Raw genomic sequence first — 24,983 nt, forward strand, 5'->3', positions numbered from 1 at the left:
TACATTTTCTCCCTTTCACCTCCTCTCTCATTTAGCATTGTTTATTCCTCTATTTCCCCTTCAAAGTGAGTCTTTCTTAAGTTCCTCTCAGTCACTCTCCTGTCATCCACCCCACATAGCTGCCTGCTTCCCTTGTCCTTTAAGGACTTATCACAACTTCTTTTCCTTCCTCTTCCCACCTTCGTTCCCTCCAACCTCACTATCACCCTCCTCTCTTTGGTCGATGTCTGTGTCACTGTGGCACTGTGAAGCAGAGGGAGGCATCACAGAGTTGTTGTTGTTGCGGCAACGGGAAGCAGAGCGAAACATTGCAGAGATTGCAGACATGGGTGACGGTGTGTCCACGTCTCTGTCAGGTCCAGAGCTGGAGGTGGGAGATGCAGGAGGCAGGGAGGAGGAGAAGGAGGGCTGGAAGAGAAGAGATTGTATAAAGTACACCCTTTCTATTGCCACTGCTACATGTTGCATATGTTGTTGTTTTTGGTTTGTGTCACATTTTGTGTCAGTTTACCTGTAATGAGATATTGGACTTGTTGGTCTTCTCTTTGATTTTTGCCAGAGCTCCTTTAAGACCAGAGGACTTCTCTGTCATCTCCAGGGCTGCTCTCAGCAGTCTGGGGGTCTCTGTCCTAACAGGGGCTGCTGGGACCTGAGGTGGACCCTTAGCCTCTTCTTTGGGCTCAGGTTTCTTTCCTTTAGTAAGCATCTTTCTGTGGTTGAAACAGTAACTTCCATCAGACTTGCAGACAAAGGAGCCATTGTATAAGTTAATTTCTGATTTAATGGCCACACTACATCTGTACTGTTCCACAACAGAGGCATTGTTATATGACGAATACAGGACAGAAACAAAGCAGAAAGTGCAGTGATGATTGGAGTAACTGTTGCTGTGGTTTCAAGATAATGATATTTGCTCATGTGTTGTGCCATTGATGTTTAACCTGGCCTTCTTGCGGAGCAGCTTCTTGGACTCGGGGTAGTGGACTAGGATCTCATTCAGGTCTTTCTTGTCCAGGATGAAGAGATTGGCAAAGCCATGGGCAATTACATTTGCTGTGCGCCTGTTACCCCCGCCTACTGCAAGCAAACTGCCAATCAGAGAAACTGGGGATTAAAATCACATTTTTTACCACGTGTCATTTCAATTTCATGAAACCAAGTCGGTCAAGTTGCAATGTCTCCTACAATATTTTTTCTACCTAATGCAAAAAAATACATTAAAATACAGAAAAGATTGAGAATCAAACACCAATCTGTGAAAATCACAGTGAAGATTATTTCTTGGATTTTAAGTGTCATGACAGATAAACATGTCCTGCTCTACTGTTGGAAAATAATGTAATAATGTTTAAAAACACCTGTAAAAATCTTCTCACCTGATCTCTCCAAAGACCGATCCCGCTCTGAGAGTGACAAACACTGTCTTTCCATCCGGTCCTCCGACCACCTGCACCTCCCCTGCCTTTATGATGTACATCTCTCGACCCACCTCGCCCTGATCAAAACAGAAGAGATAGGAGGCGGAGGATAGTAAGATGGAGAGATAGAGAGCTGACAGAGAACACAGGCTGTGTTTGCAGAATATATACCTTTTTGCAGACATAATCCCCAGGGAGGTAAACAACGGAGCGTAGACTCTTCAGCATGTCAAAGATCATCTGTCTGTCACAACCCTGACAAAAATGAAAGAAGTGTTTCTAAAACTATGGCTTATGTAGGTCACTCGTTGATCTCTTTATGGCAACTGCATTAGCTTTATAACACTGACTGTTTTAAATCAAATCGGATACACACTGAACAAAGTCCCATTTTCTGCTTTGTAGATTTTAAAATATTAGACTCCAGTTTAGTAAGTTTTATTCATTCCTACCTGAAAAAGAGGAACTTTGCTGACGATGGAGTAGTTGACGTCTATAGCAATGTCCAGACGCATTTTATCTGGCAACTGAGTCAGTAACTCCTGCTCATCTGGAAGACAGTCAATTAGAGGTACAGTATGAGTGAAGGGGCAGATTAATAATATAACAACAACAACAAATGAACACACACACATCGCATGTTGCTCTCCTCACCCAGCATGCCTTGTGATTGCCAGGTGTAGTTGTACCAGGTTTTGACGCGGTTCTGGACGTCCTTGGGGATGCGATAGGAGGACATGTATTTAATAGTGTTGTCCACACATGTGCGGTAGTAGGTCTGACCTGCTGTGGCTGCACCCACTACGTCACGCATCTGGGAGACAAGTTTGTTCATTTAGCACGAAGTACAAAGCACAAAGCAATTTATAATGTATTAATGTCTTTGCTGCATGCAAGTACCTAATAGGAATAATAATACACTGGAGTTTTTAATGTGACGCGGGAGGCACAAATGTCTGCATCAGATTTATAAACAAACCTGTCCAATCATGATAGAGAAGGCAAAAACCCCAACAAAGTAGTTGATGAGTTGGAAGACAATCTCAAACAGGGTGGTGGGGTCTGGCAGTCCACCAATGGTGATGAGGCTCTTCACCGCAAAGTAGTAACAGCGAATGTAACTGAGCAGAGACAAAAACAGGAGGCCTTAGAGAGAGTCAGAACAAGGAAATAGCTTCAAATAAAATAAATAAGATGCAAAATAAAAAATGCAACTACAGAAGACCAGCAGAGCAGATACAGCATACTGTAGATGATATGCGTGTGCGTGTCTATCCCACCAACCTATTGCCCTCGCCATCGTACACCCACTTGGTCGAGCCGAGTCCATTGAAGGCAGAGCCCCAGTAGTACAGACAGGCATTGCAGTGGAGACAGTAAAGAAGATAGGTGGTGGTACGAATCACTCTGAGAGGCAGCGAATGAGAGAGCAACACAAAGCATAAACTAAACACCTGAAACCCGTTTTTTTGTTCATCTGTGTCACAGTGCGGCATCTCAAAGTAAGGAAAAGTGAAAAGACAGAGAAGAGCAAATCCAATGCAGGACACTTGCCAGTACAGTAAAATACCATCAGGCTACAGCTGACCTGTAGATGTAGGCTTTGGTCAAGATAGCCTCTAGACGCTCATTGAACTCAAAGAAGGAGTTGATCTGGGGATGCATTGATAGAGAAAAGAAAAGTATAAGAGTTTGGTTTCAAAACTGGCTAGCAAACATTTGTGCCTAAGAAATTGAGAATTTTCCCAAAATTGATACATGGAACCTTTGAAATGAACATTCCCATGCTTACTGATACTGTGTTTGATATTTGATATAAATGTAAAGTTGTTATGTGTGGCTCAGTAAATCTGACACACAGTTCTGCTAAAAAAGTGATTGTTTGTTTACCAGAATGCAGCTAGAATAGCGGGTTGTAATGGACTGAGAGGTGAGTAATAAACCTCACCTTCAGCAGCCTGGGTAAGCGAAGCAGAGGGTTGATGCCTGTTTTAAAGTAGAAGAGCTCCAAGGGAACAAGGCTGGCTACATCAAACTGAAAAATAGGAAGGTTCAACCTCACTGACTGAATTAATTAATTAATTAATTAACAGAAATTAATATGTGAAAAAGGGACTTTGATTCATCTCTCGTCACTTACTTTGAAGCGTTTTGTTTTCATATAATTTCTTCTCATATCTTTTTTGTCACTCTGTAATAAAAACGAAACAACTGCAGATGTGAACAACGTAATGAATGTTGTTTCAGTGTTTCCAGCCTATATCACAAAGCAAATTCTACAATTCCAGATTCCCATTTCAGGATATCGCTCAGTTACAGGTATGGTCTCTAGTGTCCTACTCACCACTACGTCTCCCCCACGAATAAACTGCAGCCGCGGCTGGAAGATGGTGATGTCCAGGATGTAAATGAGGTCACACAGGTAATCGGTCAGCAGCCAGTAGTAAATGTTGTCTGGAGTCTGGTAGGGGAAGGCCCAGCGGACAGGAATGAACCACGCGTTCCAGTTCCACGCCAGAGAGACCAACAACATCCACAGCACGTACATCAGGTCTGAGGAAAGAGACAAAGATAAGAAGGAGTGAGAGACAACAGGACAACTGACAGAGGTGTAGAAAGTAAGAAAATCATTCAATATTCACAGAACTAGTGATGGTATGCGGTTCATGGGACTATAATGGGAATAAGAGCATGGCAAATAATGTAATTGTTTATTGAGCAAGGTTTGCATTGCTTGGAACTCGGCTTTGCACTAAAGGAGAAAGGATGGTGGTAGAAAATGGACTGGCAAAGTCCTTGTGAAACACAGGGAAGAGAAAAGAATAAATGAAAAATGATTAGGGGACAGATGTCCATATTTTGACAGGATAGTACAGTAGATTCATCTTTACCAAAATTCTTTTTCATATTAACACAATAAGTCCAAAAATATGATGATAAGCAGCTCAATAAATTTATTTCTCAAATAGCCAAAATAATTGGTCAGAACTAGGCAGCTATATAATTAAGAGCAGATGAGAAATATTTATCACACATATATATATATACAATATTATATTATATAAAATATTATATTATACATATATTTAGATTCATTTCTGAAGAGTTAAAGTAAAGAGCATTCTTCTGTACAGTGTGGTGTTGTGTGTGGCAGAGGTTGGCGTATTCAGCTGGGTTCTCACTGGTGAAAGGGTCGATGCTGGCAGGGAAGCGGTAGTGCATACACGCTTGTATCCACCGAGGAGTTTTCACCTTGCAGCAGCGGCTAGACTGCTCCTCCTCCTTCTCCTCCTCCTCCTCCTCCTCCTCCCTACTCTCCACTCTGCCCGCTCCTCCTCCTCCTCCTCTTCCTGAAGGACCCGCTCGCGCTTCTTTGCCATCCCCATTCACTGGCCGAGCTGCAGGAGCAGGCTGAGGTGCTGAATCTGGTGGAGGAGCTGACAGGAAGTGAGGGGGGAAGGGGCAAAATGTCAGAAGAACATGTGAGAAAGATTTTGATAACACACATAGACAGATTTACTAAAGGTTTAGAAAATAGTTTACTGTGTCACACTGCTACAATTACAAAGGGTACCAAGGAGTTTGCTAGAAATTTCCTAAAATACTAAACAAAGTCTATCGGCTCAAACTACAAGAATAGCATGACCTGGATGAATGAGAATATTCACAGGAATATTCACAGGCTTACAAGAATAGCACCCATATTACAAAGAATGTACTATGTTTCATACCCTGCTAATGTAGAGGAAGGTCCTGCTACCAACTACAAGTGTTAAGCACTTTCTACACTACATCTGCAGACAGACCGGAGCACAACTAAAACATGTGGAAAAACAGAGGTAGCACAGACACTAAAATTTTACAACCTCTATAATATTCATTACAATAACTTTTCAATGAGCAAGGCAAATGTTTGCCCAACAAAACCCTTGCTGGTTGAGGGTTGCCTAGATATATATCCTCAGGGCCTTGTAAACTTTCAGGTGCAGAACATACTCCTCTTTTTCAATAGTATGGTGCACCAAGATCTGCACAGCTTCAGCTAAAAATGACACCATGCAAATATTTCAAACTTAAGAGGAAATGAGAACAGTAACTGCAGCATGACCGCATATTAATTTGACTTATTTCAATGTTTACTGCTTATTTCTTATGTTTTGATGAAAAGAGACATTAGAAGACAATTTGTCTATTTTATTTTATGTGGCACAAAGATATTAAAAATGTACTGTAAAAAATAATCTTGGGAGCCAGTGATCAATACACTGAGGGGTGAACGAGGGACACTGGTGGTACATCTATTGGGATGGAAGTGGGAAAGCTGAGAGGTTGAAACGTGGAGAGAAGCTTCTACTTCTACTTCTCACCTGTGTTTGTCAGTGGGCAGTTTCAGTTACTTAAATGAGTGGATATTTTCTTGGTGGGACAAAACAGTTTCCTTTAACCTAGAAATAAAATATACCATAACACACAGCTTCAACAGTGTGAGACCACTATCTGCCCTTACATTCCATCTTTGCATGTTAGCACTAAAACCAGTTCAGTGTGTTCGTGTGTGTGTGTGTGTTCAGTTCGTGTGTGTGTGTATAATAGAAAGACACAAAAAGACTCACAAGGGATGATGCTGTCTTCATCTGAACTGTCAGGGTCAATGAGTTTCTCCTTTGCTTTCTCTGTTCTTTCTTTAAACATCCGGACCAGCTCCTGAAGACGCTCATTGACTACTGTACTGGTCTGACTAGCTGAAGACGCTGGACGTTCTTTCAGTCTTGGGAAAAAAGTCAGAAATAAAATTAGATGATGCTGATGATGTGTGTGTGTTTGTGTGTGTAGTTGCTCACATGTCATCTGTGCTGTGCAGGCTGGACTGGCTGGGCCAGGCTCTGACAGGAGTGCTTCCTTCATCATCATCATCTTCACTTTGTGAGTGCAGCCTCCGACTGTTTAAGTAGACACAGCGACATCACTGAGTCAACCTTCAGACAATGCAGACAGTTATATTGTTTTTCTGAAACAAACTGTGACGTGGCTTCACTGCTCATCATGCTAAATGGCATCTGTAGCTCTTAAGAAGACACAGTGTGCTTCAAATGAGAAATGTTGTCAGAGGAAAATAAAAAATGACATGCTTCTACTTGCTTTCACGTTCACTATGTATTTATGATTGTGACGAATGCAAAGATGATTTAATGAGCAATTGAGTAAAGACTGGTCACTTCAGATGGAATAATAAATGGTGATGGAAAAAATATGGACCGGGCAGCATAATTTGTGGACAGAAAAATAGATGGATACTAGATGAGCTGATACAGTAATTAATAAGGGTCTGATATCTTACATCTTTGTCCAGATAGTCCTACGGTTCCTTCCAATACTGTTGTGGATAATCAGAGCAGGGTTTGAGTGTGAGTGTTTATGAAAGAGGGATGGGGGAGACAGGGTTGGTTTGTGTGTGTGTGTGTGTGTAAATCCAAGAAACAGATATCAAATAGATAGAAAACACAGTGATGATGCAAGTACAAGATTTTGATGCGGCTGTTTATTGACTTTACTTTATTCTACTTTATGACAATATCCACACAGTAGGCAAAAGCACAAAAATGTGAAAGCCATGCAAAAATGAACAACACATTCACACCTCATGACAGAACACCACAACACAGAACAACACAAAACACTCAACAACTGAAGCTCCACAAACTGTGTTCTGCATAAACATTGTGTGTTAGCTTGATTGTGTGAGTCATTTGGCATTTTTCTGATTTTCCTATGCAAAACACACGGTTCTTGCAGGACACCGGAATACAGATAGACCAACATTACACATCTACCAACTCTGACTGTACAGCAGGCAGCAGATCCATTTCAAACAGCACTGACCAGAGAGATGTGAAGAGAGATGTTTGACTCCAAAATTATACATTTAATGACTCATTAAAACTATGCACAAACCATGAATGATGATTAAACACAATTTTGAATAACTGGAACTATATAAGCACATGTTTTGTGGTCTAAAATCTAAATAATCTAAGTATAATTTTGTGTTTTGCCAGCTACCAATGTTTAATTTGGTGTCATTTTGGAGGAAAACACTCCACTACACACTGTGCATATTCATTGTTTCACTGGAGAGAAAGAATAATTCAAAAGCATGCAGTTTCCTTACTCTTTATCTCCTTTACTGTGGATGAGAAGCATGAGGGCAGAGAAAAAGATGAAAGATACTGTAACGCACACAAAGATAAACTGGAATCTTTAATACCTACAAACTCACACAGTCAAAGACATTTGTACTATGACATAAATTATCCACCACTGAAGTTTACATGTTATTCAGCATCAACCTCTTGCTACAACATTAGAAGAAGAAAAAATATTTTTTAAATTAATTTTTAAAAATATTTTCCTCTCCTTATCCTTATCCTTAGTCCTTATCTAATAGCAGATTACATGAAGTAAACTAGCAGTAACATTTCTCACCTTTGACGACCTCCAGAGGGGGTCACAGGGACAGTGAGGGTTGTAAGTTTGGGGTCCTGGGGGGTGAGGATTTGGGGGATATTGCTCTGTCCCTCCCCTCCTCCTCCTCCTCCTCCTGCTCCTCCTTCCGCTCCTCTCTCTTGGTCTGAGTCAACATCCTCTACATTGACAGCCGGACGCAGACTGAGGCTAGAACTCTCTGGAGAGGTTGAAAGGCACACGATGTTTGTTGATTAATGAAGAGCACCACAAATAATGTGAATGTGTTGGGACACATCGAGCTGCAGTACAGAGCTGCCAGGGTGCAAAGCAGGTCATAATTACAAGCAGAGGAAAGGTAGGAGATTTACAGATTTACCAGGACCTACAAGAGACTAATGTAGGAAGATCCACCTGTAAACTAGGCCACGTATAAGAGGGCCTCAATGGCCGAGTGGACAAGCTTACTCATCTGGCAAGCCATTCAGTAAGGCTAATCTGGCTTGTGGTGCACTGGCACACTTCTGTCTTCTTTACTAAATACCCAAAGTGTCAAACTGCCTCCTAATGTACAGTGTTTACAGTTTGTTACACTTTAACAAAACTGTGAGGAAATGGAAGGCAGCCACAGAGTACAATTAAAACGTCCTGAAAAAGTTCCTCAATCATGTTTTATCTTGACAAAATAATAGTGGTTTAAGGGTGTGCATGTGCACTTCTTTTTCTTTGTTAGCTAACAAATTAACTGTAGTTCTTCATTCACATTAAGTCTGAGCTTATTTGACAAGTGACAGAACAAGACAACAAATAAAAACAGAATCCACGACCACAGCACCAAACATCTACTGCTTTTTGCTGACATGGTGTTCACGATCCTGAACACCCTGTCAGTACATCTGCCATGACATCTGAACTCAGTTGATCATTTATTGCTCATCTATGATTGTTTTCAAATAATAATAAAGGTTCAGTGGCAATCAGCTGTTTTTTCCCTTTAGAGATAGTTTGTCCAGACACCACATGTTATGAAACAACTGTCTGCTCATTATGACTGAGTTCAGGCATCTACAATGAACCTCACGATGGAGCACAGTTAGCTTTCGCTGCTACAGATTCACCTGCGGGTATTGCTGAAACATCTGAGTCATCTTCAATGAAGAACGCTGGGTTAGAGAGACCTGACAGCTGGCGGGACAGTGAGCTGAGCTGCTTTGATGGGGGGCTGACAATTGGTGGCAGGCGTGGGTAGGATGGCACATTGGGCAATTCAAGGGTGCTACCATTGGGGGAGGATGGAGACGGGGAGCGGGACCGGAGATGAGGATGGTGAGGAGGAGGGAGGGGGGAGTGTCGGACGAGCTGGTTCAGTTCGACTTCTTGCTGATTCTTGTCTTGCCTCTGTTTTTGCTGTTGTTGTTGTTGTTTCTTAGGCATCTTGAGGCATAAGGCTGTTGAGGCGGTTCCGAACGTTGAGGAAGTACTGCTGCGTTCGGCTGGGAAACTGAGAGAGCTTCTGAGGGATGTTTGAAAAGCTCTGGGAAAGACTGGAAAAACTGGGGCCAACTGAACCCTCTGAGCTTTTGGGCAAAAGTTCAGTCAGAGTCTGAGCAATATTTCGGGGGACCTGCGTGAGTCGGATTTGGGAGAACTCTTGGCGCAATTCAGGGGGTAGGGAGGGTAAGTACTTGGTGACGTCAGAGAACCGGGTAGGTAGCTTAGGTATTGAGGGTATTTTGGGAGGGGAGATGCCGTTCTCTTTGAAGAACGCGTTGATGTTGCCGAGGCACTCGGAGGTGTGAGGAATGTGCATCAGGCAGCTCTTAAATGCATCACAGCTGACTGGAGCTATAGAGAAGACAGGCGGATAGGAAGATTTAGACTATCAAACGGTAATGTAGTCAGTCTGAATGAGAAAGTCAGACTTCTTGACAAGAAGACAGGTAGTGATCGTGGCCTACAGCCACCACGCAGTATGCACAGCAACTGTCTGAGACTGACAGTGAGCTACTTTAAAAGACATGGAAACAAGACAAAACAGAATAGTACATACCCCCACAGCCATCCCCAGCACCTTCCTCCTCCTACAAAAAAAGAAAAGCAATTAGCAGCAGCTGGGATAGTGATGACAGATGACAGTGGACTGGTAAGAAAAATATTTCTTTACTAAAGAGGTTGTAAATATGTCTGATTTCTGACTCTTTTTGAGTCTGAATTTGTCTGTAATGTAAGCAAAATTCTGTTGAGTGTTTCTGAATCAAGCTTGTTTATAAATTAAGCATTACCTTTTCAGTTGCTTTCTCAGTGTTGTTGCTTTGACTGTCTTTCTCTGTTTTTTGTGGCTGCTGGGTTATAGTCTCTGCTTTTGCATTGGCTTGCTGGGTGTCTGGACCTGGCTCTGGCTCTGGCTCTGGATCTGGATCTGGATCTGGCTTTGGTTCAGGTTCTGGCTCTGGCTCTGGTTCCAGCTCAGAAGCCTTAACTTGTTCAGAACTTGGAGGTGGAGAGGGGGAGGCTCGTGGCTCTGCTTCCTCCTTTGGTTCTAGTTAGAGAATTAAATTGTAGATTTCATGAGATTTGAATATGAGAACACCCAAAAGTCATATACACACATGTCTGATGTTGATGACACAGATGGTATAGAAAAACAAATGTAAGGGTTTAAAAATGTAGAAACATTGCAGAGAGTTTGTACTTGGGCTATAGCATGCTATGCCCTCTATTGTCATTCTTTCCAGCTTCATTCTTGTTCCAGGGGAGGATATTGTCATTTCAAAAGAAAAAACTACTTTAGCAGTGTGTGATCTCTACCGGGTTCCTCTGCGAAACGTTCCTCAGTCTCTTCGTTCTGTTCTTCCTCAGCAAGGCTCTGTTCCTCTCTGCAGAAAAGTATAAGAGACAAAATAGCTGAACAATTTAGTTGAACATAATTCACACTCTCCAGTAGTGTGAGGGTAAGCCACTGTTCAGAATTTACACAGAATCCTTCCAGAAAATTTCAAACGTCAATACAAAAACTGGCAGCTACTTTCTGAAGTATTAATTCTAGTTAGTGTTTATGTGTATGGACTCATCGAGTGCTCTTTTGACCTCCTGAAAATGGTGATTAGGCTGTATTTGAACAGGTTGGAAAAACATTTAAGTGGTTTTCAGTGTAAATATAGAAATTGGATGTGGCTCATTTTAAAAGTGTATGTAAACAGCTAACTAAAAATCAGGCCAGAACAATTAATGGAAATATTATCAAAGTGCACCTTCCAAATCACAGAAGCTACAGGTTTTAACCAAGATAAAATATTTTACAAAACTATAAATTCTAATGAAGTACTGGAGCACTGCAGAGATGCCCTGGCCTACAACTGCAGTTCTCCATCACTTTAATCCTAACATCCCTGACCCTTGCCTTAAATTAAAACCTCAAAGAGGATCTCCATTTCATTTTTCATTGTCCGCTAATACAATCTTTTTTGGGAAAAAGTGTTACACATGGCCAGTCAAATCATTGGTGAAGGGGTGCCCCTCAACCCCGAATTGTTTGTTGAATATCTACCAACAAGACTTAAAAACTGTACTATATTTACTTAATATTTGCTTTCTAGAAGCTAAACGATGTACATCCCGCTCATGGGGAGCAGAAACACCTCCTGTCACATCACAGTGGTTGAAGGGAATTGCTTCTTACTTTGCTTTAGAAAAGACAAGTTATACACAAATGTGACAAGTTTTGGAACATCTGGAACATCCATGCTAATAACCTAGAGAATGCCAATACTGATGTGGATGGTTGGAATGAGGACAAACTGAGCTGAGCTGACCGTCTCTAGCAGCTGTTTGGGCATGGGAAGGTGTAATGTGTTGTTGTTGTGCATGCAGTGTATTTCTTTATGGGATAGGCTTTATGCCCATGGACCTGTGGACGATCACTATTAGAGACACTACTGCTACCCACCACTCTTTTTTCCAAATATATTGGGAAATTTTGTATGTATGAATGTATGTGTGAATTTGTAATGTTCCTTGTTTTGTTTTTTTTAAATGAATAACTCAATTTAAAAAAACGGTCTCTTTTGTTGTTTGTTTGCTTTTTTGTTTTTTAAAAAAGCTTTTTTTCTCACCTCAACCTTTCTTAACTGAATGACAATGACAATGAAACACCAAGCACAGGTTACATCCATCTAGACTGTCGCACATGACTAGAAAATGTGGAAGCACGAACTTCTCTCATTGCTAGCTGGCTCTGTAGTGAGTGTTTTCTCTGTTAGCATAACATGACTCACTTGGTGACCACCTGTAACAGGCGAGCTTATTCAACGGCGTTTACAAAAGGATGGCAATAAAGTTAGGATTAAGTAATAGGCCTGACTTATTCATTTCATACCAAGGCTTAAAGCAATATTAGTTACCTAACAACGATGTTATCAAAAGATACTCACTTTAGCTGTCAATATTCACGTGCGTTAATCATTAATAGTCCCGACAGAAAATGTCCACAAGCATCGAGATACAAGTAGCTCGGCGGCTGAGGATACGTGTAAATCAGATCAGGATATTTTAGAAATCATAGATAAAACAACACGTAAAATGTTCCATCGTTACATCTTCGTCCATCATTTTGCCTGCGTTTCCAGACGTGAAGCAGCAGCAGGTGCGCACCGTTACCGGGGAACCGTTGAGAGGAAAAGGTGGGGGCGGGGTCGCCCGTTCCTAAGGGAAGCTGTGGTTGCTATGGCACTCAGAGTGATGCTGAGGCAGCGCGCGGCAGAGATCACATAACGAGAACCCACGGGATTTGGGACCTAACAGACAAATGACTGTGCTGGATCTGCACGGAACCGACTAGCAGTGGAACTGGACGTATTTGGGCTCGGGTGTCTCTTCAGTGCTGGAAAATAACTGTACATTTACATAAGTACTGTGCTGTATAGTTTCAGATACTTTTTACTTAATATTCTTCATTTCATTCTACTGTCTCACTACAGTTCAGAAAATTAATGTTACTTTGCATATTCAAATTTAACATAGAAAATTCGTATCCAGCAGCAGATGAAACTACCCAACGGTGTGTAAAGTAATTTAAATCACCTCCACCAGTTGCAATATTAAAATGCTTCTTACCCTTTAACATAATGTTCTGAACAGGGCCATATTGCTGTGTAATAATAATTTTAAAAAATAAGTGCAGATTTTTACTTGTGGTTAAGCATATCATACATTGTACTATTGCTACAATGTAAAAGAATCTGAATACTTCTTCCACCAGTCTTCTATAGTTTCATCATCAGTCCAACAAGCTGCAGGAAACAGTGGCAAAATGTGGAAACATCTGGAGTGGAGATGTTTCCACATCTTTTCCTGATGTGGAGTCAACAGGAATACAACACAAACTGTGGGGTGAATAAGTGGGTTTGGGGTCCTACAAAGGATTCCATATTTGCATTCTTACTTTGAAACTTTAGTGTGGTCCACTTCGTTTTCCTCTTCTTGTGGCACTGACAGCCTGCTCATAATGAACATGGAGTGTCACCTCACTTCTTAAAGATACTCCCATTTCCAAAGTACAAATTTTCCCAAACACAGACACTTTCTGTCTAATTGAGCACAAGGTCTTACTCAGCTTCAGGCTCCTCCAGCAGTTCTTGACTCCCCAGTGAGAGTTTAATGGACTGACCCTCACTAGCCATTTGTCTAATAGCCATCTCAGCTGTCTGCCTGGCCACCTCTTCAGCCACGCGTGCCATCTCCACACGTTCCTGCAGCAGACTAAAGAGAGACAGGACACACTGATCACTGTGCAGTGTGGTAAATGTTAGTAATGTATTAAAATAAATTCTGGAAGTGACTTTAAATCCACCAAACCAGGTTAATTTAGTCTTGTCTCCATGTTTCAACTACTGCAAACAGCTAAATCTATTGCTCTACTCAAATGAATAATCTCAGATTGCTCTGAAAAAACTGTATAAAACAGGAAAATTATAAAGATATAAAGCAAGGAAATGCTTTATAAAGTAAAGAAGTTTCAGCTTGTATTATCTCTGATGTTTTGAATATTTTGAAGCCTTTACTCTTCAAGTTAAACAAGATGAATATTATTGATGATTCTATGTGAGATAGCTCTGAAATCTGAGGATTAAGATGAAGGGATATTGAAAAAATGACATTTGTTTAGGTTTACATCACTTGTTACTGAAAAACAGCCTGAACTGGTAAAAACTCTTATTGGGGATAATCATGGTCCAGTATTGTGACTACTCTTTCAGGCCCAGTATTTCAAATTCATTCACCTAATAACTTTAACTAGCTTGTAATTGTTCTAAATATTATTTGACATGATAGGGAGCATTTTCACTCAGTGGAGGTGACTTAAAAATGGCTAAGAACTCACCGTTCCTCCATGGTAGCCAAAGCTACATCTTCGGCCTCCCTCTTGATGCTTTCAATAAAGGGCGTCCAGCGGCCCGTCTGGGTCTCAGCATCTTCATGAGATGTTTTTGTGCCACTCTCTGATGGTTCTGGTTGTGGTTTGGTGTCACTGCACTTCTGAGACAGCAGTGAATTGGACTGTGTCTGCTGTGTTGTTTCTTGCTGTTGGTTTGCTATCTGTGACGATGGAGTCAGCGATGTGGATGGTGGTACGGCTTTGCACTGATCGTCACATTTCTGCTGGCCCTCGTTGTCCGACTCCACATCTTCTAGAACCATGTCAGGTTTAAGTTTGGATGAAGCTAAGAGACAAGGTGTGATTTCCATGTAAGAAGGAAGAGACATGGTGATAAAAATAAAATACTGACACATGTTTAGCCAGATCAAGCTTATTTATAAACTGGATTTGATCTAATGATGAATTAATAAATCTGCTGTACATTGTATATAGGGTTCCAGGTATGACTGCTTCTAATATAAGTATACAGCTGTGACTTTACATGGGCATGGGCATTTCTACATGGGGGATCTGTCTTATGTTGTCTCAAACATCTACTACAGTTTTCTATATTTAATTCATCTTTTTGTGCAGAAGATGTTCCAGACAGGGAATAATGCTATCAGACAATAAGGCAGGTGATTGATTACACCACCACATAGATAATTACACACAGAATCTTTATTATTCTTGCTGTATTGTCACATTACAGTATGTAAATAATTATTATATATATTATATAATAATATAATTCTAAAACCTTGTTTCCAAGACATGATTTCAGTATGAGAAAAGTATGGCTCTTTCCAATCAAGTCAAACCTTCTGAAGCTACACCACACCACATCCCCAGGCCACATTTCACAGTTCAATGCAATAGAACAAGTGGATGAACTGAGTGCAATACATGTGTGTTGTGCAACCCCAGGGAACTCTGTGGAAAAGCTTGTTCCAACTATAATATGATCAAGACCCAAACTGAACTCAGTTTTCTTCAAGTATAACAATTAACAGATTCTGAAGTAGTACAGCTTTTACATATAATGTCCTCTAAATATAAAGTATAAATACAGATACAGTTTTACTTTGTTCATAAACAACTCAGTAATGAAGGAACATAGCTGCCATTTAAATATTATGTTCAGATTTCTGTGAATTGGGAAAGGAAGATTTGACATTTTAAGCTGACATTCTTCAACACAGAAACTCATCTGTGTTTACATCAATGACCAGTGCATCATCTTTTTATCTCCTTTATGAAAATGGCAACACGAATATATAGTGAACATTGCCATAGGTGAAAGCACAATAAAGTAACAGAACAACATCCTGTCTGCAATCTTTTGTGTATGACACCTACAGGAATTTCAAATAAATGGCAAAAATGTTTCTGTGTCAAACAGAAAATGTGCAAATTCAAATCACAAAGACTGAAGACAAAACACATCTAATTAGCTATGAATATGCAGTACATATCTTGCTATATATCAGTACACACATTTGTATACAAGTTGTAATACATTCATATTAATCTGTATTGAGTACAGTAAGGTGAGTTGAATATATCTCTATATTTTTGAAGTATTTTACAGCTGCCTGGTTTCTGTACTGAGCTGTGCACCCCCTGTTGTTTGAAAGTAAATTGTATATCTACTGGTGTCTGTCTGTCTGTCTGTCTGTCTGCCTGTCTGTGTGGGAATCAGAGCGTCCCCCAGTCGTCTCCTCCTGCTGTTTAAGGGGCTCGCAGCGCCTTCCCCCCTGAAACAGAAGGAGAAGAGGGACTGAGTTATGCTCTGATCGTCCGACCGAAACACCTCTTCAAAAACTATGGGGGAAAAAACAAGAGGGTGCTTCAACAGAAAACACAGGCACAGTACTTTCCAAATATCAAAGGAGTTACTCAAAGGAGGAATGACCAGTTTTAGTTTAATTTCATGAAAAATAATGAATTGAATCACACCCCATATTATTAAAAATATGTTTTGCAGACATTACTCTCTGGTGACTAAACACTTTAAGTGATATATATATTCCCACTGGATTGAACTGTGAATTGTGGCATGCAGGAACACTGACACTGAGAATTTTCTTTGGAAAGTATGACTGAGTGAATAAATCTCAAACTGACCTTTCTGGAGAACTTCAGCTTCCCCCTGAAAGCAATAAAAATAATTTAATTGCTCTAAATGTAGTTCTGGAAAAGTAAGAGTGACAAGACATAAAAGATGGTGAAGGAAGGTGAAAGCTGAGAGGAGGAGAATGGAGAAAGTTACCTCAGTATTATCTCTGGATGCAATGGCAGGCTGAGGCAGCTTCAGGCCCAGTCCTGACACAAACCAGCCAACCACACTGTTGACAGAAATACTAATTAACTGTATGCACTCAACACTTTAAGTACAAGTCACACAGCTGTCCAAGCTGTCCATACAGTTTCTAACACTAACTGCACTGAGTTTATACCCTGTCCTAATGTTCATATAGTGATAGTAATATTATGTTACTGCATGTTTTGATGTATTGTTCATGAGCAAGGCAGAGCCAAACCTTCAGTGGAAAATAGATAAAGTGTAAATTATTCCATTTTCACGGAATCAAATTTAATCCTGGCTGAATTCCATTTAACTTCAGTTTTAGGATCCTCATATGACATTTGTTTATTATCTATATCATAATTTTGTTCTTTATCTCGATTTGAGGGGTCAAGTAACTCGCTCTCATTCATAACGAGGTGGGATCAAAACGTACCCGGAGGCCTTACTGTCAGTATCCAGTGAAATTCCACTGAGAGATTCAGGTGGTGGAGACATAACTGGAGGGAAGAGGAAGACATACGCCTCAGTGTACAAAACAGACATCCATCCACTAAATATAATGGAGGTTTGAAAGCTTGTGGGTTTCCAGGTGGTAAGTCATGTGTGGTGACTGTCTGAGTCCACTGGTGTGCACTGGGTCAAATATACTTTAATCTGTGTGTTTGTGAGGATGTGTGTGTATGTACTTTTGTCCAGAGAAGAGCGAGAGGACTTGGTTGATGATTCTGCAAGTGCGGCACCAGGGGGCAGCATAACAGGCTGAGGGACCATCTGCTTTATCCAGCTCACCATGCTGCAGCAGAGAAAGAGAACAGTCAGCCTCTCACATGCTTATTAGGTCTTTACCTGTGCTGATGTGTGCTGCTGTGTGTGTGTGTGTGTGTGTTTGATTTAGATTGTACAGCAAAGTCCAGCTGATCCTAATACTGAACTTCAGACTATTCAGTCAAATGCCAGGTGCTGTTAGTTAATGCTTTGGTGTGTCAACTTGTAGCTTTAATCAGTGTGAATGTGTAGTAATGGGTGGTTCACACTCACTTGGGAGGAAATTGATGAGTCAGACTCTCTACCTCAGACACCTCATCATCTGACACCATCTCCACCACTGGGATGTGTGGAAGGGGATCAAAATCTGAACAGACCAATCAGAGAGCAGAGCTCAACTCAGCAGTCAGAGTGGTAAATTACTGATATTTAATCATCAAGTTACAAATATTTTTTGTAAAAAAGATAAAACTCGAAACTTACCTGGCATTGTTGCTACTTCATATACCTACAGGACAGAAGAAAGGAACAAAGAGATTAAAGTCAAACCAACTGAGGATGTCTATAAAATTTTCTTGCGTCTATCCATTGTCACACAATTATTGTGAGAATTAATGTCAGTGTTATTAAGGATTATATAATTACTATAAGTGATCTTGTCTACTTTATATCCATTATGACAATATGAGCCACACAGAATTTAATGACGATGTTACTTCTTTGTCCTTCAGAGTTACATAAGGCCACATGTGCGTCATAAGGGCCTACAATGAGGCCCTTAATCAGTCCTCAGCAACTATTTCAATATATTATTTTCGGTAATATGACAGTGGGATAACTGGGTCATGTGTGCCCTGCAGAAATCATAGACTTTTACAATCATTTTGTTTAATTTGTTGTTAGGTATTTAACGCTGAGGCCTCCAGGTAAGACGGTTGTGACATGAAGAAACCAGTTTAAATAGCAGTGAAGTTAATGGAGAGCTTTAATCTGGCTAAACCCCTTGTTGATTCCTTTATAAGCTTAATCCTTAGACATGATCAGTATTATAAGCCTGTGGGGTAGTATTAAGTTGCTTGAGTCAAATGTCACTTTATAACAAAAAGCACATTGTTTTTATTATGTTTGAATATTGGCTTCTGGAGAAACAAGTACTGTATACAACCATGACATTGTGTGTTGAAAAATGCAATCTGTAACAATAATTGTTCCAGTTTACTGGATAAATAAACATAATGCACCCACCACAGTGCATTCTTCTTCGTCATCTTTAGTCTCTTTGTACTTCTCATCAGGCTGAGGCAGCACCTTGGTCAGGCCCTGAGTGACCCAGCCTATCATTCCAGACCTGGGAAGAAGAACAGAATTGAATTTGCTTTGAAGAATGCATTCACCATGAAATATTCACTTGTATCTCATGATATCGTACCTTTCTCCATCCTCTCCTGACTGGTGGATGGCAAAGAAAGAAAAGAAAAAGGAAAAAAAATTGGAGGTAGAAAAAAAGGTCTACTGCAAATCTCCCTTCCAAATATTGTGTGTATATGCCCATTATAATCATACCATAATAGATCCTTTGCTAAAATGCCTTTATGTCCTAATGTTTTGACTTCAAAAACTGACAAAAGCAAGTTTATAATAAAATTTTGCTTTCATTTTTGAGGTGGGACTTGATGTTTAGCATTTAATAAAAGTCAAATATTGACTTATCAGCACTCCAGTTTATCAGTCTGACCCCAAACCAGCAAACATGCATTTATTTCTCACAGGATAATACACTATACGGACAAAAGTAGTGGGTCAACTAACCATTACATCAACAGGGACTTTTAATGACATTAGATTCTACTTGACATTAATATGGAATTGGTTCCCCCCTTTGCAGCCAGAACAGCTTCCACTCTTCTGGGAAGGCTTTCCACGAGAGTTTGGAGTGTTTCTGTGGGAATTTTTGCCCATTCCTGCAGCAGAGCATTTGTGAGGTCAGACACTGATGTTGGACCAAAAGACCTGAATCACAATCTCTGTTCCAGTTCATCCCAAAGGTGTTGGATGGGGTTGAGGTCAGGGCTCTGTGTGGGCCAGTCAAGTTCTTCCACACTAAACTCATCCAGCCATGTCTTTATGGACTTTGCTTTGTGCACTGGGACACAGTCATGCTGGAATAGAAAAGGGCCTTCCCCAAACTGTTGCCACAAAGCTGGAAGCATAGCATTGTACAAAATGTGTTGGTATGCTGAAACATTAAGGTTTCCCTTCACTGGAAGTGAGCCCCACCCCTGAAAAACAGTTAAATACCACACCTGAATTCAATAATAAAGAGGTGTGTCTCTATACTTTTGTCCATATAGTGTATGCAGAAGACAAGATATTGACCCGAGGAGGCTACTTAAACATCTGCAGGCTCACCCCGGCGTCAGAGTTGGCCCTGTTGGGTCGAGGGGAGCCAGAAGGTTGAGGGAGGGCACTGACAAAGCCATTGGACAGCCAACCTAAAACTCCAGTCTGGGCCTGGCTGTATAGGAAGTTGAGCGAGATGGTAATATGTCAGTACGCCTACACACACTCATTGAGAAACTAGTGGGCCGAGCAGCTTACCTGTCTTCCTCATCTGCGTTTTTCAATGGAGGACTCTTCACTGTGGGATGAGTTAAAAACAAAAAAACGCTCATGTTTTAGAGGCATTATTACACATAACAGACAGCTAGTATAAAGCAAGTTAGAAATAATAAATAATCCTCACCCTCTCTGGTTTTGGGGTGGTCCTGTTAGGTCAGAGAAACAGAGACAGAAAAGAAATTAGACTCTGAGTTTTTTGTGTGTGGGAGTCTATGCATGTGTGTGCCTGTGCATGTGCACGTGTGTGTTGTCATACAGGTGTCTTAGCAGCTTCATCTGTTCCAGGAGCTTCAGGGGGTTGGGGGACCACTTTCACCACCCAGTTGAACATCCTGTTGAACACACACACACACATACACACACAGAGTGAGCCTCTCAAAAGCTCTTCATCAAACATTGCTGATAATGCTGATGATAATGATGATAATTCCTAAAAGGTTGTTCCCCGTGTGTTCATTAAATCAGCCACTTCACCGATCACACAGAGAGCCCTCAGCTGGAGCTAATGAGGCCTGATGAAGGATGTTTGCATGCTTTGTCTTTGCTTTAATCTGAGGCAACATTTTTGGCCCAGCCAGTAAATTCACTCTGTGTTCTTGATTGGTTTTTTTTCTGTCTTAGCTTCTCTACAAACACATGCACAAACTTTCATAACAATAGGTGATGTCTGCAATATAAATTAGAAAATCCTTGAATCCTTGAAACATTAGTCAGATAAAGTACAATGTAGACTTGTTTTTTTAATCCACCAACTAACTCTGTGAGGAGAAAGGAACCAGAACCTTTTCATGCAAACTCCTGCACAGGAGTTACAAGTCAGAGGAGACTAACAGGCTGAGAGGGCAGAGGTTAACCTCAGCGCACCATAAGCTGCTTTACAAACAGCCTCCTCAGCTGGCAGAGTGTCAGATCAGTCAAATCAGTCAAATCAGCCAGACAAGAAAGAATCAGGCACAAATGTGCAGGAAGAGGAGATGACTAGTCGAGCATCCTGGTTCAACACAGAGGTTTGCAGGAGGGCCTCTTGTCTGATGTAATCTCAACTGTGTGTATTACCTGCAGTGACAGTTTATCTGCCTGCTAACCCACTTCAACCTCAGGGAAAAGAGCCACCAAACCTGCCTGATGTCCTGCTAACTAACCACAGTGGACAGGTATGCCTTAGCAGTCAAGACAATTCATTTGTAAATATCAAAATCTCCTGAGACCATAATAAAAATGTAGTGAAGAACACTTTTTCCTAAAATGTGCAGTATCTTGCTTTTTTTTTGCACTGCTTTGTTGGCTTTTAAGGCACAACAAAGAAAAGAGAAACATTTTATATACCACCCCAGGTGTGCACTATCTGCTGCAGGGCCTAAGCCAAGGCAATATCTGTTGTCTGAATGAGATGACCGAAAAGGCAAGGAAGGTCTTAAAAAATCAAATACCTCCTGCTGTGTGTCCATTTTTCAAATGATTACATATGTAGTTGATTTGGAAAACAATCACAAAACTATTACAGTAAGTTTTCCCCAGTAATTTGTTTGATGTAAACTAGATTTTTACAGGCCTGCTGGAGCTAAATGTGCAATCTCGACACAGCGTAGGGTCCAGTAGAGAGGACTAAAAGAAGTCTCAAAGGGTTATCACACTCAGGGCTTGTGGCTGTGGGACTGCTACACAAAATCCATATACAATACTTCTTTACAGAGAGTTGTTGTTGTGATCCCAGTGTGCGTGATTCCTGACACACTGTTCTGACCTAATCTCAAGTTCGTAGTATTGGATTAAATAGTGTAGCTACACCTCAACTAATCTACCGCCATCCTTACTTCTTAAGGCCTGGTCAGTTCCTGACATATGCCCTCATCACACAAGATCACTCTCAGTCACTAAAAGAGCAGAAAGCAGAGGAAGATATCCCAAAGATAGAATTCTTTGTCTACTCATTGTGTAATTTTAGAAGATTTATGCACTGAAGTCTTCAGAAAAGATCTGGCAGTACAGACAAAGTAAGTTTTAAAGATATATCATATACATCATATGAACACCTCAAATCAGCACTCAGTTATTTATTTTACCATTCATGTTGTCTCTATGTTGAATTGATTTCCCTACCTCCTGTTTTCCTTACCTGTGTGTCTACAGGTGTCTCTGCATGCCGGTGGCGTAGAGATCCAGAGTGTGGCACAGCCAGCACGGGTCTGTTGAGATTGCCACAGTGGCTGCCTGGAGCTAACGGGATTACCCAGCACCAGCTCAAGGTCAAGACACAATCCTGGACTGCAAGCCACCGCAGATTAACGACAGAGAAACATATCATTAGGATATCATACTTATAACCTATAAACCTATAAACACACACAGACACACGCACACACAAACCGTGGAAGACAGCAACAGCAGTCCTTTCTGACTACAACCATTCAAACATAGTAAGAGATGATAAATCAAATGTTTGTAATATGTGGTTTATGAATTTTGGTTTGTAATCAACATGTCACACAAAGGGAACTTTTTTAAAAAAATCTATACTGCCTGAAGGAGCAGATCTGTTTTCAGTTTTTCTTTGGGTAAAAATAAGATACAAATTACAAATAAAAATGCATATTTTCTAAATCATTTTTCCTTTCTGTGCTATATAAGTTGTTTATTGCAGTTGTTGTATGTCGCACCAAGAGTCCCCCTGTCTCTCTCCCACCTCGTCACCATTGTTGCTTATCTCCTATCCCATCCTCATTACAGTTTTATCCTCAGCAACTGACGCAGGACCGCTTGGTGACTGGACGGAGGTGAGCTATATAAAGTCAGCCTTTTGCTAAATAGTCATAGACACCAAGGAGACAGAAGAAGGTAAAGCTTATTAGTCAGTCTCAGGGTCTGGCCAGGACTTAGATGATCTACTTCTTTGTTCTTACACACATATGAAGACCACAGCTCTATCAGAAATGGCTGGAACAAAGCTTGTCTTCTGTTTGAGTGAATGCAGCCAAATCCAATATGGTCCCAAAAGTTTGACAGCAGATGTGGAAAGTAACTAAAGATAATTATTCAAGTGCAGAGGCTATGTGATGTACTGTACTTGACTATTTCATTGTTCTGCTACCGTACACTTGTACTCACCTACAGTTTATAGGAACATAATGAACTGTTGCTGCTCAACTATTTTTGTTAGTAATATCCGAAAAGTAACTTAAGGTAGCTATATATAGTTACTTTTCAGATCAATATTTAAATTAAATAAACAAATAAGGCTAAGCGTCTACAGCTGTACTAGCTGCTCTTTTGTTTTGTACCTTGGCACAGCAGTGCTAAATGCTAAAGTCAACAGGTTAACAGGCTCACAATGACAATGCAAACTCGATATGCTTATTAATTGTAGCTGCTGATTACCATCTGAATTAACATGTTAGCGTGCTTATCTTATTTTTACGTCTTCATGGAGTGCAGCACAACATGGGAAGAGCCAAAAATGAAAAGAAAAAACCCCCCTTACAAATAAAAAGATATTTTACTTTTTCTTGTTTTGTACGTTTAGATTTCCTTTAGATGATTAGAACTAAACACAAAGTACAGCTGAGGCAGATGGGAATGTAGGTAGGTCTATTTGATCATTAACCAAAGTATTGGACAGATTAATATTTTTTTTCGTAATGTTGGCACTAAAAATCTTGAGGAAATTAGATAAAATGAAGGCAAAAAATAGTTAAAATTAGCTGCAGCTCAGCTTGCTACAACAATAATGCCTCTGCATGGGTATGTTAATATTAAGAATCTGTAATATATAATATAAGGTATCAATCACAGGGGAATCACTTTTACTTTTGATAATTTGAGTTTATTCTATTTTTATTTTGTATGTTTTAATTAAGTAGGAATGCAACATTTACTGTAAAAGAATGCTCTTTCAGTGTTGTATTTATAATTCAGTTTCTTGTTTAACGGTGAACATGGATAAAGGAAGGTGGCAGTATGGGGAAAAAAAGAAGAAGAAAAAAGAGGACAGAGAAATCCAGATAAACCTTGTTAGAGGAGAGAAGGCGTGGCACAATACCAGAGAGTGATTAGCCAGGATCCGGGACTGCCCTTGTTAGCTGACCGACTGGTTAACAGGATATTGCACATTTTTTGGTATGTGTTGTGCTATAACAATGAAAGAAGACCTTCTGTAATGGACAGGTTTATGTATGAGAATCAGTCATAGTAACTTGTACATATAGACATAAATTTGACAGACAGGTGGGTTGCAAGAAAACTACAGACAGGTAGAAAAACCATTTACCAATTAGGTCAGGTGGATAGATCTCATCGCTTCCAGTGAGGCCTGTTGTGGTGCTCAAGAACGGGAGCTACAGAACGATTTATGGTGCTGATGAGGCAGGAGGCAGTGGGCAAATCCCATTATCAGCTCAACATGGGATAAGCTGGGAGAATAGGTTGATGACATAGACCTTTGGACCTTGGCTGGAATATAGCAGCACTGTAGTGGCCTCAATCCTAATTGAACATCTGGATAAGATGCTGGACAGGACAGAGTTTAGGCAAACACTCAGGGGAAAGTCGAGAGTGAAGCGTGACGTAAATGGACTGAACAAGGGCCTATAATTATGGGGAAGTTTCGCAGGAAATTATAGTTGTTCTCACAACTTAGTGTTGGTTGAATTAGTTCAAATCACATAGTTTTACACAGTCACACACAACGTACAGTGCTGTGCATTCTCTGCATTTAAACCATCTTAAGTATTACGAGTGGTGGACAGCAAATGTGCAACGCTCTCTGAGTGCCAACCGGCTGTAGGCCAGCGCCTTGGTCACTGGCAGGAGAACTAACCCAACATACATGTTTTTGATGGTGGAGGAAACTGGAGGACCCAGAGGAAACCCACACAAACACAGGGACAACATGCATACTCCACACAGAAAGGCCTTGACAGAAAGGACTTTACTGCTGTGGGACAACATATTTAATTAATGGTAAAAGAGACAGGTAAGGATAATGAGCTGCAGTGGA

At 40.6% G+C, this 24,983-nt stretch overlaps 1 protein-coding gene across 1 annotated transcript; it reads right to left on the reverse strand.

Annotated features, from left to right (window-relative positions):
* Window positions 1-106: 106 nt before the first annotated feature.
* Window positions 107-20,446, reverse strand: LOC124061792 (cyclic nucleotide-gated cation channel beta-1-like). Its single transcript, XM_046394031.1, has 35 exons — window positions 20,247-20,446; window positions 20,115-20,136; window positions 19,970-20,009; window positions 19,781-19,886; window positions 18,801-18,820; window positions 18,617-18,719; window positions 17,855-17,879; window positions 17,645-17,738; window positions 17,293-17,399; window positions 14,260-14,599; window positions 13,488-13,637; window positions 13,321-13,374; window positions 10,689-10,756; window positions 10,163-10,419; window positions 9,931-9,961; window positions 9,566-9,725; window positions 8,999-9,468; window positions 7,902-8,100; window positions 7,588-7,602; window positions 6,260-6,358; window positions 6,032-6,186; window positions 4,601-4,855; window positions 3,763-3,971; window positions 3,559-3,609; window positions 3,367-3,453; window positions 3,007-3,071; window positions 2,703-2,825; window positions 2,398-2,539; window positions 2,073-2,232; window positions 1,871-1,968; window positions 1,590-1,673; window positions 1,377-1,495; window positions 942-1,088; window positions 512-710; window positions 107-408 (listed from the first exon to the last, which is right to left on the reverse strand). Exons 1-35 carry the CDS (start codon window positions 20,385-20,387, stop codon window positions 151-153), a joined length of 4,653 nt encoding a protein of 1,550 aa, XP_046249987.1. The 5' UTR covers window positions 20,388-20,446; the 3' UTR covers window positions 107-150.
* Window positions 20,447-24,983: the final 4,537 nt, after the last annotated feature.

This window comes from Scatophagus argus, chromosome 7 (genome assembly GCF_020382885.2).
Source record: "Scatophagus argus isolate fScaArg1 chromosome 7, fScaArg1.pri, whole genome shotgun sequence".
NCBI classification, from domain to species: domain Eukaryota; kingdom Metazoa; phylum Chordata; class Actinopteri; family Scatophagidae; genus Scatophagus; species Scatophagus argus.

Excerpts from the sequence above, each read along its gene's own strand:
- LOC124061792 (XM_046394031.1), bottom strand. The coding sequence starts at position 20,387 with ATGTTTGATGAAGAGCTTTTGAGAGGCTCACTCTGTGTGTGTATGTGT. Across the intron at positions 20,137-20,246 it reads ATGAAGCTGCTAAGACACCT|GACCACCCCAAAACCAGAGA; the intron begins GTATGACAACAC and ends CTGACCTAACAG. Across the intron at positions 1,496-1,589 it reads GGGATTATGTCTGCAAAAAG|GGCGAGGTGGGTCGAGAGAT; the intron begins GTATATATTCTG and ends TGTTTTGATCAG.